Genomic DNA, 11,794 nt, shown 5'->3' on the forward strand with positions numbered 1-11,794 from the left:
CTCTGGCCCTTCAACAACATGTTGCAACAACCAGTTTTAGAATTAAAAATCAGGATATCATTGCTTCTGCTGCATCATTCTTTTAATCATCTGTCTTTTGCATGCCCCCTAAATTTACATTAAATTCTGAAGGACTCCTTTAAGAAAAAAATCTAAAAAACTTGCCTTTTACTGTCTCCTAGGGTGGCCAGTTTGGAACAAACAGACTAGGTAGCCAGACCTCCCTCCTCAGCCTTGGAGAAAGGTCTCGCTCCATGCAAACACATCCTGCCATGAGGGCAAAAACACCCTGCCTTGTTTGCAAGTCTTAAAACAAATCATAAATGTCTTTAGGGACGCAAAGTTGAGGATGAACTTGTTTTGGTGGAACAATTGCAAGCAGGGAGGTGAGCTCTGGCATTAAATGACTACATCACTGCAAAGGAAAAGGTAACAGCCGTTAGCTTGTTTATGTTCGTACCATTAGCATCCCAGGCGCTAATTTGCAGTTTTCAGCATGTAGGTTGCAGCTTGGAGGTTCTTGTTTCCTGGGGACTTTGAAAACGTAGATAGTGGACATTGCATTGCCATTTGAAGCAAGCCACCAATGGCAGGACTTAGACTTGCAGTGTAGATCCAGTGAGTCGACAAGAACAAACCAAACATGGGACAAAGAGTATGTTTGTTCGGTCTAAAATTATTATTAATATCTCACACTTTGCCCTGTGGGTAGCACACAATAGATAACAGAGAAGTACTTTCCCAGTCTCCTCTACAGCTGTATTTCCTTTTCTTTGTGGTAGTTTCCATCACATTCCACTTAAATCTGCAGAGTTTGTGAATTTAGGAGGAACCCCAATTTCCCTCGTCTATCCTTACCACCCAACCGTCTCCTGTCTTGACTATCGCAAGGCCTTATTTTCAAGCCTTAATCAAACAAGAGCTTATTTGTCTTATTCACAAAAGTGTAAATTTAACCCAATGCAGATATCCACAAATCCCATATCTGCAGCATAAAAATCAATTTAACTTTCAATGTCTTGCATCCTTCTTTATTAGTTATTTGACATTTATTTCTATGTACATTTATTCACTGTTGCCTGTTATATTGCTTTGCCTTTCCTTGTCATTATTTGTTGAACAGCTGCACTGAAAAAAACTAAAGAAATAAAGCATTAATCTACTTTTGCACAAGTAAAACTACCCTGGCTTCCATTTTTTCAATTAAGTATTTTAGTCTGCTGGACTGAGCCACAGCAATTTTCACAATTCCTCCTCGGAGCAGAGGAAGCGATGTGGTATTCTGGAGGGAAGAGCTGTATGATATGGGCATTTTGTCTGGCAGTGCATCACAGACAGTCTAATTGGTGCTGATTTAATAGCCTCTTAATGTCACTTGAAGGTCTGGCAACAGCTGCGATTATAATTGGCTCTGGGTAGACAAGCATGGCCCGGGCAGGCAGACCGGCACGAAGACTTACAGTCCGCCGACCCCTCTGTCATGCCTCGACATGGCAGCAAATATGTGTGTGGCAGTTCGACAGCGAGACGCGAATTCAAGGGTCACAGGACAAGAAAGAGAAGAAGCAGAAAGAAAATCCCCATCAGCTGGTTGTGTGGGAGAGAGGCCGACGCCTCACCGCAGGGGAAAATAGATCTGACGACGGGTGCATCTGCACAGGATTAGTGGGTCAACGGGCGAGACAAGGACCAGCCCGGGAGTAAAGCTACTGCAAACCGCACACAGGATAAATGTCTCAAACTCAAAAAGCACAATTCAGAAAGATGGAAAACAGATGACGGTGTAAGGTTTCTTAGAGTCACAAAGCAAGATTTACATGTTATGCTGCACTGCACTTATGCAGCTTCCTCACTGATGTGTGTCATTCCTGAGCGTAATCTCCAGAAACAACCACGAGAGCGAGAACTAAACCACGTTTGGATTGACAGCAACATTGATCTGCCCACAAGCAGGCTGGTTGTGGGAGGTGTCAGCGGAGCCTGAAGGCCTCGCAGATCAATCGTGCCGTCAATCCAAATGCAGTTTACTTCTTACAGTTTATGTTTACTGTACAAGAAAAAAATGCAACAGTGCAGAGTCTGAGGCTGAAAGGTGTTTTATGAGAGAAGTGAAATATTGATCTCGTGGTCACACTGTTTGTTTGAGCTTTGCCCTCCGTGCTGTTTGCCTCTCCTCCTGTGAGCCCGTCCTGCTTCACACGGTGGTCTTGCAAAGCTAGCAAAGCTAAAGCTAAATGTTTTTCCAAAATCACTCCCTCCAGGAAGTTGTGATTGCAACAATTTTTAGATTTTCTGTAATTGTGAGCCTTTTTGGTAGGGTTAGTTGGAACACTCGAAAAAGAGTGTGGGTTTGTTCTCCCTGGAACAAGTTGCCTTTCATTTTTAATGACTTAACATAAAAAAAGCAACTTTCCTTTGCAATTTTCTCTTGGTCCCACAATTTCATTGCAAAAATACCTAGAAGCATTGCAACGTATTAAATTTTTTTGTTTTCTTTTCTTTTCAAAAGCTGCCATAAAAGCAGGCATTTTAAGCAGCAACAATCCCAAACAAGGCCCGCAAAATCTGGGAGAGACCGAAAGATTAACAAATACAGAAAAAACAGGTGAATTTAACGTGATTTTGCACTGTTGAAATTCATTCCAGACTTCTTGGAAGGAAGAATTCATGTTTCTTTAGGGACGTTTTAACGGAAGGGGCCAAGCATTTCGAAAAATCCACCACATCAATTTCCTCTTAGGGGCAGGGGCAAAAAGAATAAAAGAAAGAAAATAAAAGAATGAAAGAAAATGTCAAAGCTTTACACATGATCACACCAGAGGTGTGAAGTATTCTGTATTCTTTCCTCAGAATTTTTATTTAGTATTCATCTTAAAAAAAACAACTGAAATTATTTGGAGTTTTTGAAATCCTCAGCTTTTAAATGTTGTCAAGTATGACCACATTGAGGAGAAGAAAAACCAGCTCAGACTTCAGCTGTGGCCCTTTGCTAATGGATTGTAGGTCAGATGTACTAAAAAAACAGATTTCTGGCCATATGTCAGTGTCCATGAAACATTGTTCTTTTGATAAGTTGTAAACATCTCTGTAGAGTCCAGCTGTTTTCCAGTTTTCCCTGCTAAAGTCGGCCATGTTGCACGACGTTTTGCCACTCAGTCCAACTGAGGGGACGTGTTCTGTTGGGAATTAGAAAACAGCTACAGGCTACATTAAAACTGTTAAAGCTCTGTTCTTTCAGAGGGTTTAATTGATCTGCCTTGGCTGGAACTTTTTAGTGTTAATTTATAGCACGATCACAAAAAAAGAAAAACATGAATGCAAAGGTGTTTGTGTAGTGACATGCCTGGAAAGGAGCAGATGAAAGCCTCGGGAGAGACACCGAAGAGTTCTTTTTTTAAAATAACTTATCAATGCAGAAATCAATTGGTTCCATTCTGAGAGCTCCATGTGACGCTGGTCGGCCGGTCGGAGCTGGAAAGGCCTCTCTCCTCCGGGAATGAGCGCGGTGTCTGCCTGTGGAGAGCCGAACAACTGCTGTGTTTGCTTTTCTAATCCGATTTCTAAAGGAGGAACACGACAGGTGTGCGGGCAGAAAAGATATTAATAAATCAATACTGGCCGGTGGCAACTTCAGGTTCAAGTGAATCTAATGTCTCTCTAAACATCATTGTCTATTAAATATTAATATATAATGACAGACATTCTTTTCTTATGAAATCTGTATTTGTTGAGGATGGACCACATCAGAAGGATGCAAATGTATTTTGACAAGAATAAAAATGTGATCCTGTTTTCATTCTTTGTGCAAATATTAAAATTTTCTTAGCAGCATGTTTTCTCTCAAAATGTGAAAAACTACACATAGGACTAGGATATATTTTGGAGATTTAACCCTGAATTAACGGGTAATCTAATGCAAAAATGGGCAGCAAGGTAGAGTGTGTGTGGAGCTGAGACAGTCCAAATGAAGCAGCTACCATTGGCTATCCACCTGTGACATCACCCACCTGTCAATCAAAGTTAATTATGCAGAACTTTAAATCTTAAGAAGATTTAAAGGGCTGAGTTTCTGCAATTTCTGCAGTAAACTTGGGCACTTTCATGCAGGGGTTTTAGGGGACTCATGCTTTTGGAGCCCCAAGTGGCCGTTCAAGGAACTGTAGTTTATGGCAACTACAGAGGTTGCTCCTTGATCTACATAAAATATACATTAACAACAGTTTTCTTCCTGATTTGACAATGGGCGGATGGTCTAAGTATTGCCTGTCAAGCAAAATAAAATAAGCAACACACAGTTGTACTTTGGATTTTATCACAAAATCAAAATGTTCACTTCATTTACAACATTTGTCTTCAGGGATTTCCTGATTATTTGCATCAGAAATCATATAGTGATCTGGGGTCAGTGGAACTGATGTGTACAATTAATCACGCAGGAAGCGGCTTTTTCCAAATTCTGTCCATTCAGCAGCAGTGAGAAGAGTATTATGAATAATGTTAGAGATCAGACATCAGGCCCGTTTTCTTCTGCACACCACTCACTGAAAGGAATGTTACTGCAGACACAGTGAAGAATAAATAAATAGAGATGGGCCAATGTAAGATGGCAGAAGTGATTTAAGTTCGAACAGAAACACCCGAGGACAGAATCTTTTCATTTTCTGCTCACTTTGCCTTCTTGTACTTTCTCATGTGTGCTGCTATTGAGTTTGTGATCTCCACACTTCGTTTGTTCTGTCCAAAGTACTCCACAAATTCTCCATCAGGTCCCACCAGGTACATGATGATGGTGTGATCGACCTAAAGACAACAGGAGGAGGAGTTCAGACAGAGATATTCCCCTTGATTTAAAGCTTATTATCTTTGTGTTGTTATGACATGCAGTGAGAGTGACAACAGAGCAGGTTATAACTCACAATGTAGTCGTTGTCTTCATCCTTTGGTCCCTGACTGTAATAAACTCTGTAGGATCTGGAAACCTGCTCGATCTGAGCTAGTGTTCCTGTCAGGCCAATCAGCTTTGGAGAAAACTCTGAAAAATACATAATGTATCTGTTAGAATTAAAACAGCAAAAGGCAAGTTAAGATTAGAAATTCTCTAGTTTGATTTGTGTAAAATCATCAAAATTCATCAGACAACAGACACATATTTGAGGAGGATTCGACACATTCGTCTTTGGAATTCATCAAGTCTTTTTCAGTTCTCTTTCTTCAGAATATATCACACCTTTCTGGAAAAATCTGAGATCATTTTAAGATAGAAAATCAAATAATTCAAAATAGTGTTTATTGTACTGTTCTGTTTGTATACGTTCATATTTGTTCATATACTTCTGATGACCTGAAATATTTTTATTAGAAAAACAATTCCTCTTAAAAGTGGAGGTGGAAAAACATAATGCCAAGCTTACAGAGCTGTATGAGGATTATAAAATCATATCCTCATATATTCTGATCAAGTTTTTAGTGCTGATCTGCCTTCCAAAAAGGGAAAATCCTGCGCTGTCTTTTAGGTTTTTTTTTTTTTTTTCTTTGGAAATGTGCTGGACACTAGTGAAGAGAAAAAAAAAAGAATTGGAGAACTGCAATTTTGCCTTTGATGAAAATTTCAATTTGATTTTGATAATTTCAATTGATTTTCAATGTAATATTTAATGCAATTGTGGTCAAATCAATCAATTGTGAAGAAATGCTCGTCACAATGTTCCAATGCAATGTCCTCATATTGCTTTTGTTTGTCCAACCAACAGACTCTTCATCTACTGTCAAAAATGACAAAAAACAAGCAAATCCTCACATTTAAGAAACTGAAACTAGCAGATGTTTGACTGCGGAGGCAGCTGTGGTTAGCAGCCAGCTGCATGGCTCATGAGAGTAGTGTCTGATTGGCCCAGCTGCTGCTGGTTTTTCCTGATTGCATCTCTCCCCTTTTCATGCAGTGGTGTGCTGACCCTCAGATGGCTGCTGCCCAGACAAAGAGAAGGACCTCTGCCTGAGTTTTTGTAAACTGAATATCTTTGGGTTGTGGACAAAACAAGACATTTGAGGGGGTCATCCTGGGTTTTGGGAAACACTGATCAACATTTTTCACAATTTTCTGACATTTTTTGGAGCAAACGACTAATCGATTAACCAAGAAAATGACTGACAGATTAATAGATCATGAAAATAATCACTAGTTGCAGTCCTCATAGCTGGTGATTAAAGAAAGCAGATTTTGGGGAGAATTCATAGCAAATATGGGGATCTAACGCAAACACAGACGGGATCGGTTTCTTGTGGTTTTTGTACCTTTCACATAAGCAGCCATGGCCTCTGCCGTGTCCCTCTCCGGATCGATGGTGATGAGGATCGGCGTCAGGTTTGGAAGAGACTTTATTTTATCTGTGGAAAACACAAAAACGAGAGCACGTTCAGACAATGAAGATACAAGACATTGAAGTTCTCTCATGTATCATGATTCCTCATCTATTACCTATTTCATCCACCACCTCGATCATCTTCTCCAGCTCGTCGGGGCAAATGTCAGGACAGTGAGTGAACCCGAAATAGATGAGGACCCACTGTCCGAGGAAGTCCTCACTCTTGGTGGGCTTGTTGTTGTGATCGATCAGCGAGAACGGACCGCCCAGCGCCGGCCGGCCGATCGATCTGGTCCGTTCTTTTTCAATCACTGCAGAGTTCAGCAATGATTGATAAGCATCTTGATCACTTGTTTTTTTTTGTTTTTTTTTTAAAGTAGCTTTGTTTATCTAATTCACCAACTTGTTTTAAACAACTTGTTTGCTCTGTATATCAAGTGGTAAAAATACTCACTTTCTTCTTTTTCTTTCTTGAAATATTTCATCCCTCCAAGCAGAGAGCCTCCAATAGCAAAGGTTATTGCCAAAGATTTCCACGTCACAGGCTTTAAAGAGGAGATGACAAGGAAACTGAATCATAAAGGAACCCTTACATTCAAAGACAGTTACTTAAAATAAACTCTGGTAATCAGTCTGTCAGCTCTTTTTTCTTTTCTTCCAGACTGCCTGAAGCAGATAATTAAGAGTAAGAGATTATCTTCTCTAACAACCTCTGAGGTTTGTTAAAGGGACAGTTTGGATTTTTTGAATGATTGTATGTTGTGCTAATAAACGGGCCTCTCCTTGATGCAGCCTTTACATTTGACAAGACCACTTACTCCAGACTTCTTGGACTTATCTCCTGATGAGGGCGGTGGAGGTAATGAGGAAAATGTTCTGGAGTGTTGAAGCAGCCACTGAGTTGTTCTGCAGGTGTGCCACTGACTCACATTCACCTGTTAATGAATAAACACATGAACGAAACAGACGTGGTTACAGTTAAAGTCTTTCATTGTGGTATCAAGCCTTTAGTGGCTACAACACTTGAGAGCATCTTAGCATTATGCCAAAGTCCATTCAAACATCTGCCAATTTAAGGTGTGGCTGTACAATGGAAGGACAGATGGTGTAACTGGAGTTTTCTAAATTATTTAGTAGTTTTTGTTTTGTTTTTTTCGATCCAGACATGGTTGGTTGCATATATGTGAAAACAAAAGGTGATTATGAAAGTTGTGTTTTAGATAAGAACTTCACACTGTGTGGAAGTAAAATGAATTAATAAATAAAAATGGAGGTCATGAAAATGAGTGTAAACTGAAAAACAGAGGGATAAAAATGGATGCAGAAATTGTCATTTTGACCAAAATGTGTCCAATCAATTGACCATTTATTAGGGCTGCAACTAATAATTACTGTCATAGCCAGAAAATATTCACAAAGAAATTTTACTTGTTTTCTTGAAAAGTTAGTCAAACTGATTAATTGATTATCAAAATAGTTGACAGCTGAATTTTGTCACTTTTCTTTAATGATAAGTGGTCATTTTGTGTTGTGACTGATGAAATGTAAGATGGAGGAAATGATGGAACTTCGGCCAAATTTTAACCAATTTTTGGCTTTAATTAATTCAATCAATTGACAGTCTAAATTATCACCCAGTTTTAAATTTCACATCAAATTTTAACCACTACAATTTTCAACTCACATGTATTTTCATCTTCTCCATTATTATCAAATAATATTCGTTTCTTGCTCCGTACGAACATGTCAGAAATGTGGGCACTAAATTGCCAAATTTCTGAATGTAGTTTGGTGTTAGAGATGATAACCACAGCTAGCTTTGACCTACCAGGCAGCAGTGAGCTCTGTGCGGTGACAGTTTGTGTTTCGGTCCAGTTTCTGTCCGTAAAACATCGTGTGTCAGTCTGACAGTTTGGTTCTGAGGACATCTTTGTAAGACTTTAACGTTACTGTGGAACAACCGGCAGCCCAGGCGGTGATATAAAGCGCTCGCGGACATGTTTGGACCTTGACAGAACCGCTGCTGCAACCAGGAAGCGGCTCCAAGTTTACAAAACGTGACAAGTGTGGCCATATAACGGCATACAATCTGCTGCTCTGGAGTCAGTTCTACCGTTTCATGTTAGCTTCTAATGGATGGTTTAAAAACTGAAAAGGCTGTTCTCAGATCAGTATTCATAGAGCCGTTACTAAACACAGGAAGTGACGGTTACACTTCTTCTTCTGTCATCTTTCAGTCGTTTGCTCTCTGCTGCCCTCTGAAGGACAGAGAAATCTTGTTATAAAGACAAAATAAACCTGAATTGGTTCTGAGTCAGAGTAGTAAAAAAATTAAAATAAATTTCACAAATCGTATAATACCCAAAGTTCACATTTCTAGTAATTGTACAGTTTATTCTCACATTGCACTTTAAAGATGCAACAATAAATTAATGAATTGATTAGTAAATTAATCACCAACTATTTTGGTAATTGATCAATTGGTTTGAGTATTTTTTTTTTTTTTAAGAAAAAATAAGTCTTTAAGTTGTAAATAAAACATTTGAGGATGTCATGTTGAACTTTGGGAAACAATGGTCAACATTTATTTTATTTTATTTTATTTATTTATTTTACTGTTTTATCAATCAAACAACTCATTGATCAATGGAGAAAATGATCAACAGATTTATGGATAGCAGCCCTATTGTATTTTCTGACAGTTTCAGGACATTTTTCCTCTCCCAGAATTCGTCATTCCTGAAAAACAAATATGACATTAAAAAAAAGTAATATAATGACTTATTAAAATTTGTTGTATAATTTTTCTTGGCAAAGGGCATAAAATTGATCATACTGATTTCAAAGTTAAGGATATATTAGTTTTAACTACACTGAACCGAACACTAGCATAACTTCTTAGATGATAACTCAATATACTTTATTTTTGACAAAATATCCCATGTTTTGGTATTATATGTTGTAATAGACTTTTATATAAATAACAACAACCAATAACAACTCTTCAATCTTTATTGGTCCAAAAATAAACATTACATTAATATCATCTCCATGCATCTTAGCTGTCATATGTCTGTATTTAATGAGGTTTACTGAAGCAGCATTCTTGGTCCAGGATTTTCAGTCATAGAACAAAACAGAAGGAATATTTAAGCATCAAAAGAAACTGATGTTTAAATGGCAGTTTTACAATGTGAAGGCCAGCTGGATCTCAGCTCGCTGTTGATGTGGTAGTAAAGCCAGGCCACAAAGGGGAAGACTGTGATGGCAACAGCTGTGAAGACTCTGAGCATCCCGACTGGAGCTCTGACAGAGGAGAGAGGAATTAAACTTATTAGGAAAAAAAAACAAAAGGTCTTTATGTGTGTATTAGACCAGTTTAATCAGTGGCATACATTTGAAGAAATTAATTCATTTTACCTTCCAGAGTGGCGACACATGAGAAGCCAAACAGCTGTCAACATGAGACCAGAAAATTCTCTAAAGGAGGAAAAAAAATATATTAAAATGCATATTACTATTTTTTACCTGAATCGGTTCTGCTCACAATTCCATGAGCTGTTTTAATGTGTGCAAAATCTAATCATAAAGGACAAAGGCTGGAAGAAGATGACTCAAAGTATTAGTATAAATGAAATGTTTATAAAATGTTTTAAAAGTCCAAGTATATTAGAAAATAAAAAGTAATTAATTTTCTAAAATATGTATATGTAGTTGCCCGTTTAAGGGTTATTTAAGAGTCTACCTGCCCTCCTCCTGCTGGAAGATCTCTGTGATTCGCTCTTTATAAAGTCTCCATCCCAACATGGCAACGACAGCGCTGGAAATCATCACATGGAGATCAGCGACACGCCTCCAGGGCAAAGTCTCTGCCAAGAAGACAAGAAAACATGCAGAAAGCTGAAATGCACAGATCAGTTCTGCAGGTTCCTGTAGTGCTCTGCAGGGTGGGCTCTGCTGGGCTGCACGGTCAGGATTAAACCACTAGATGGCGCTATCAGGACTGGGAAAAAAAAAAGTGCATGGAGAGTTCAGCAGCCTGAAAAGTTGGAAAACAGGAACATGCGAACTGTCACATGAAGGGAACTGGATTCACTGTCTCTCCAATGAGGTTTTCGTTCTTAGTTTGCAATTAATCATTACAATGACACTAAAACTTACCTGTCACCTGAGGATTCAAACCAATGAAAACACACAGGACTGCAGGGACACAGTAACCCACCTGAAACAGACATGTGGTGTCAATAATAAGTCTTTCAGAACAGAGGAAATAATACGTTAAATATTGTAATCTTACCATCCATAAGCCCGCGTCTGGATCATTGATCTGAAGTCAATAAGACACGATAATATTAGTGATTAATGATCCGGATTTAAGAGGATGCAGAGAAACATTTTTAAACAAATCAAACGAATCACCTGAACGTATGTTGCAAGAGCGAAGAAGAAAGACATGAACACGTTACAGACTCGCCAAATCACAGAAAGCCATGACTTAGTGTTCTGCTCTTTGCAAACTTCTCCCATCGTTGTTTGTAACCTTTCACCTTCCCGCCCGGGCCGGCGGGACGTAGAGGCAAAGAAAGCAGGGCTCCTTCTAGTCCGATAAAACAGCGAGGGTTTGTTTGATTTTAACAACTTCTACACGTTTTTCTGGGTACGTCTCAGGTCACTAAAGTTGCATCCCTGCGTCCCTCACTTGCGTCCTTTCCTTGCGTCTCTAAGTCCCTCCCACCGAGGATTCATGGGGAGAGACGCGAGGAGACCAAGCGAGGAGAGAGGACACGAGGAAATCTGTTTTAAGAGACATGGAACGTTGTTTCTTCTGGAGCGTCACGTCAAGGGACGTCCGTTTGCGATGACCGGGTCAGCTGATCACAGCTGGATCAGCTGTCAGTCGGTTTGAACAGCTGTGCAGGATCTGATGGAATTTGTGTCCACAGACTCACAGTTGTCATCAGTGACAGAGCAGCAGCTACTCAAACTATGATTATTGTGTATTTCGAACATTAGAAATGATTTACTAAATTTAATGTTTCAGGGGAAACTTAAAAACCCAACAACCTCTGCCTCTCGCGGAATGGGGCGGAGTCGGACTAGGCGGAGTTGGATATCCGATGGGCGTGGCATGATACGTCAGCCTAATAAAACAAATAACACCATCTGCTGGACGACTGCAAGAAGCACAAGATACAAATCTGTACTCAACAAATATAGTGGAAACTGAGTTCTCCTGTGGGGACAAGCTGAAGAACCCTGGTTCTAGCTAGCACTCTTCTGGGTCTTGTGCTATTTCCTCTGTGAGAATAAACAAAGTCTTTGTGATTGAATACTTAATATATTTAATACAACTATTTAATTGAAAGAAAAATATTTACTCTTCTTTAGGCTTTTATTTTTAAAACTATAACCGCAGCTCCTTTCTTTTATTA

General features: G+C 39.2%; 2 protein-coding genes across 2 annotated transcripts; both read right to left on the reverse strand.

Moving 5' to 3' along the window:
- Positions 1-4,295: 4,295 nt before the first annotated feature.
- On the reverse strand, positions 4,296-8,429 carry sco1 (synthesis of cytochrome C oxidase 1). The gene is made up of 7 exons (XM_084743955.1): positions 8,191-8,429; positions 7,181-7,297; positions 6,817-6,907; positions 6,476-6,673; positions 6,292-6,384; positions 4,917-5,032; positions 4,296-4,800 (listed from the first exon to the last, which is right to left on the reverse strand). The coding sequence occupies exons 1-7, from the start codon at positions 8,359-8,361 to the stop codon at positions 4,666-4,668; spliced, it is 921 nt and encodes a 306-aa protein (XP_084600081.1). The 5' UTR covers positions 8,362-8,429; the 3' UTR covers positions 4,296-4,665.
- Positions 8,430-9,508: 1,079 nt separating this feature from the next.
- Positions 9,509-11,577, reverse strand: tmem220 (transmembrane protein 220). The gene is made up of 6 exons (XM_084744347.1): positions 10,782-11,577; positions 10,660-10,689; positions 10,524-10,584; positions 10,108-10,231; positions 9,783-9,842; positions 9,509-9,668 (listed from the first exon to the last, which is right to left on the reverse strand). The coding sequence occupies exons 1-6, from the start codon at positions 10,887-10,889 to the stop codon at positions 9,536-9,538; spliced, it is 516 nt and encodes a 171-aa protein (XP_084600473.1). The 5' UTR covers positions 10,890-11,577; the 3' UTR covers positions 9,509-9,535.
- Between the last annotated feature and the right edge of the window lie 217 nt (positions 11,578-11,794).

Source organism: Lutjanus erythropterus, chromosome 19 (genome assembly GCF_056507025.1).
Source record: "Lutjanus erythropterus isolate fLutEry1 chromosome 19, fLutEry1.hap2, whole genome shotgun sequence".
In the NCBI taxonomy this organism is placed as follows: Eukaryota; Metazoa; Chordata; class Actinopteri; order Lutjaniformes; family Lutjanidae; genus Lutjanus; species Lutjanus erythropterus.

What these genes read in the sequence shown, in the direction of transcription:
- sco1 (XM_084743955.1), bottom strand. Translation starts at nt 8,361, where the DNA reads ATGTCCGCGAGCGCTTTATATCACCGCCTGGGCTGCCGGTTGTTCCAC. An exon ending in ACAGAGCTCACTGCTGCCTG is followed by an intron (nt 7,298 to 8,190) that starts GTAGGTCAAAGC and finishes ATTCATTAACAG; the next exon opens with GTGAATGTGAGTCAGTGGCA. An exon ending in CATGGCTGCTTATGTGAAAG is followed by an intron (nt 5,033 to 6,291) that starts GTACAAAAACCA and finishes TGTATTTTTCAG; the next exon opens with AGTTTTCTCCAAAGCTGATT.
- tmem220 (XM_084744347.1), bottom strand. Translation starts at nt 10,889, where the DNA reads ATGGGAGAAGTTTGCAAAGAGCAGAACACTAAGTCATGGCTTTCTGTG. An exon ending in CTCTTGCAACATACGTTCAG is followed by an intron (nt 10,690 to 10,781) that starts GTGATTCGTTTG and finishes TATTGACTTCAG; the next exon opens with ATCAATGATCCAGACGCGGG. An exon ending in TTCCAGCAGGAGGAGGGCAG is followed by an intron (nt 9,843 to 10,107) that starts GTAGACTCTTAA and finishes TTCCTCCTTTAG; the next exon opens with AGAATTTTCTGGTCTCATGT.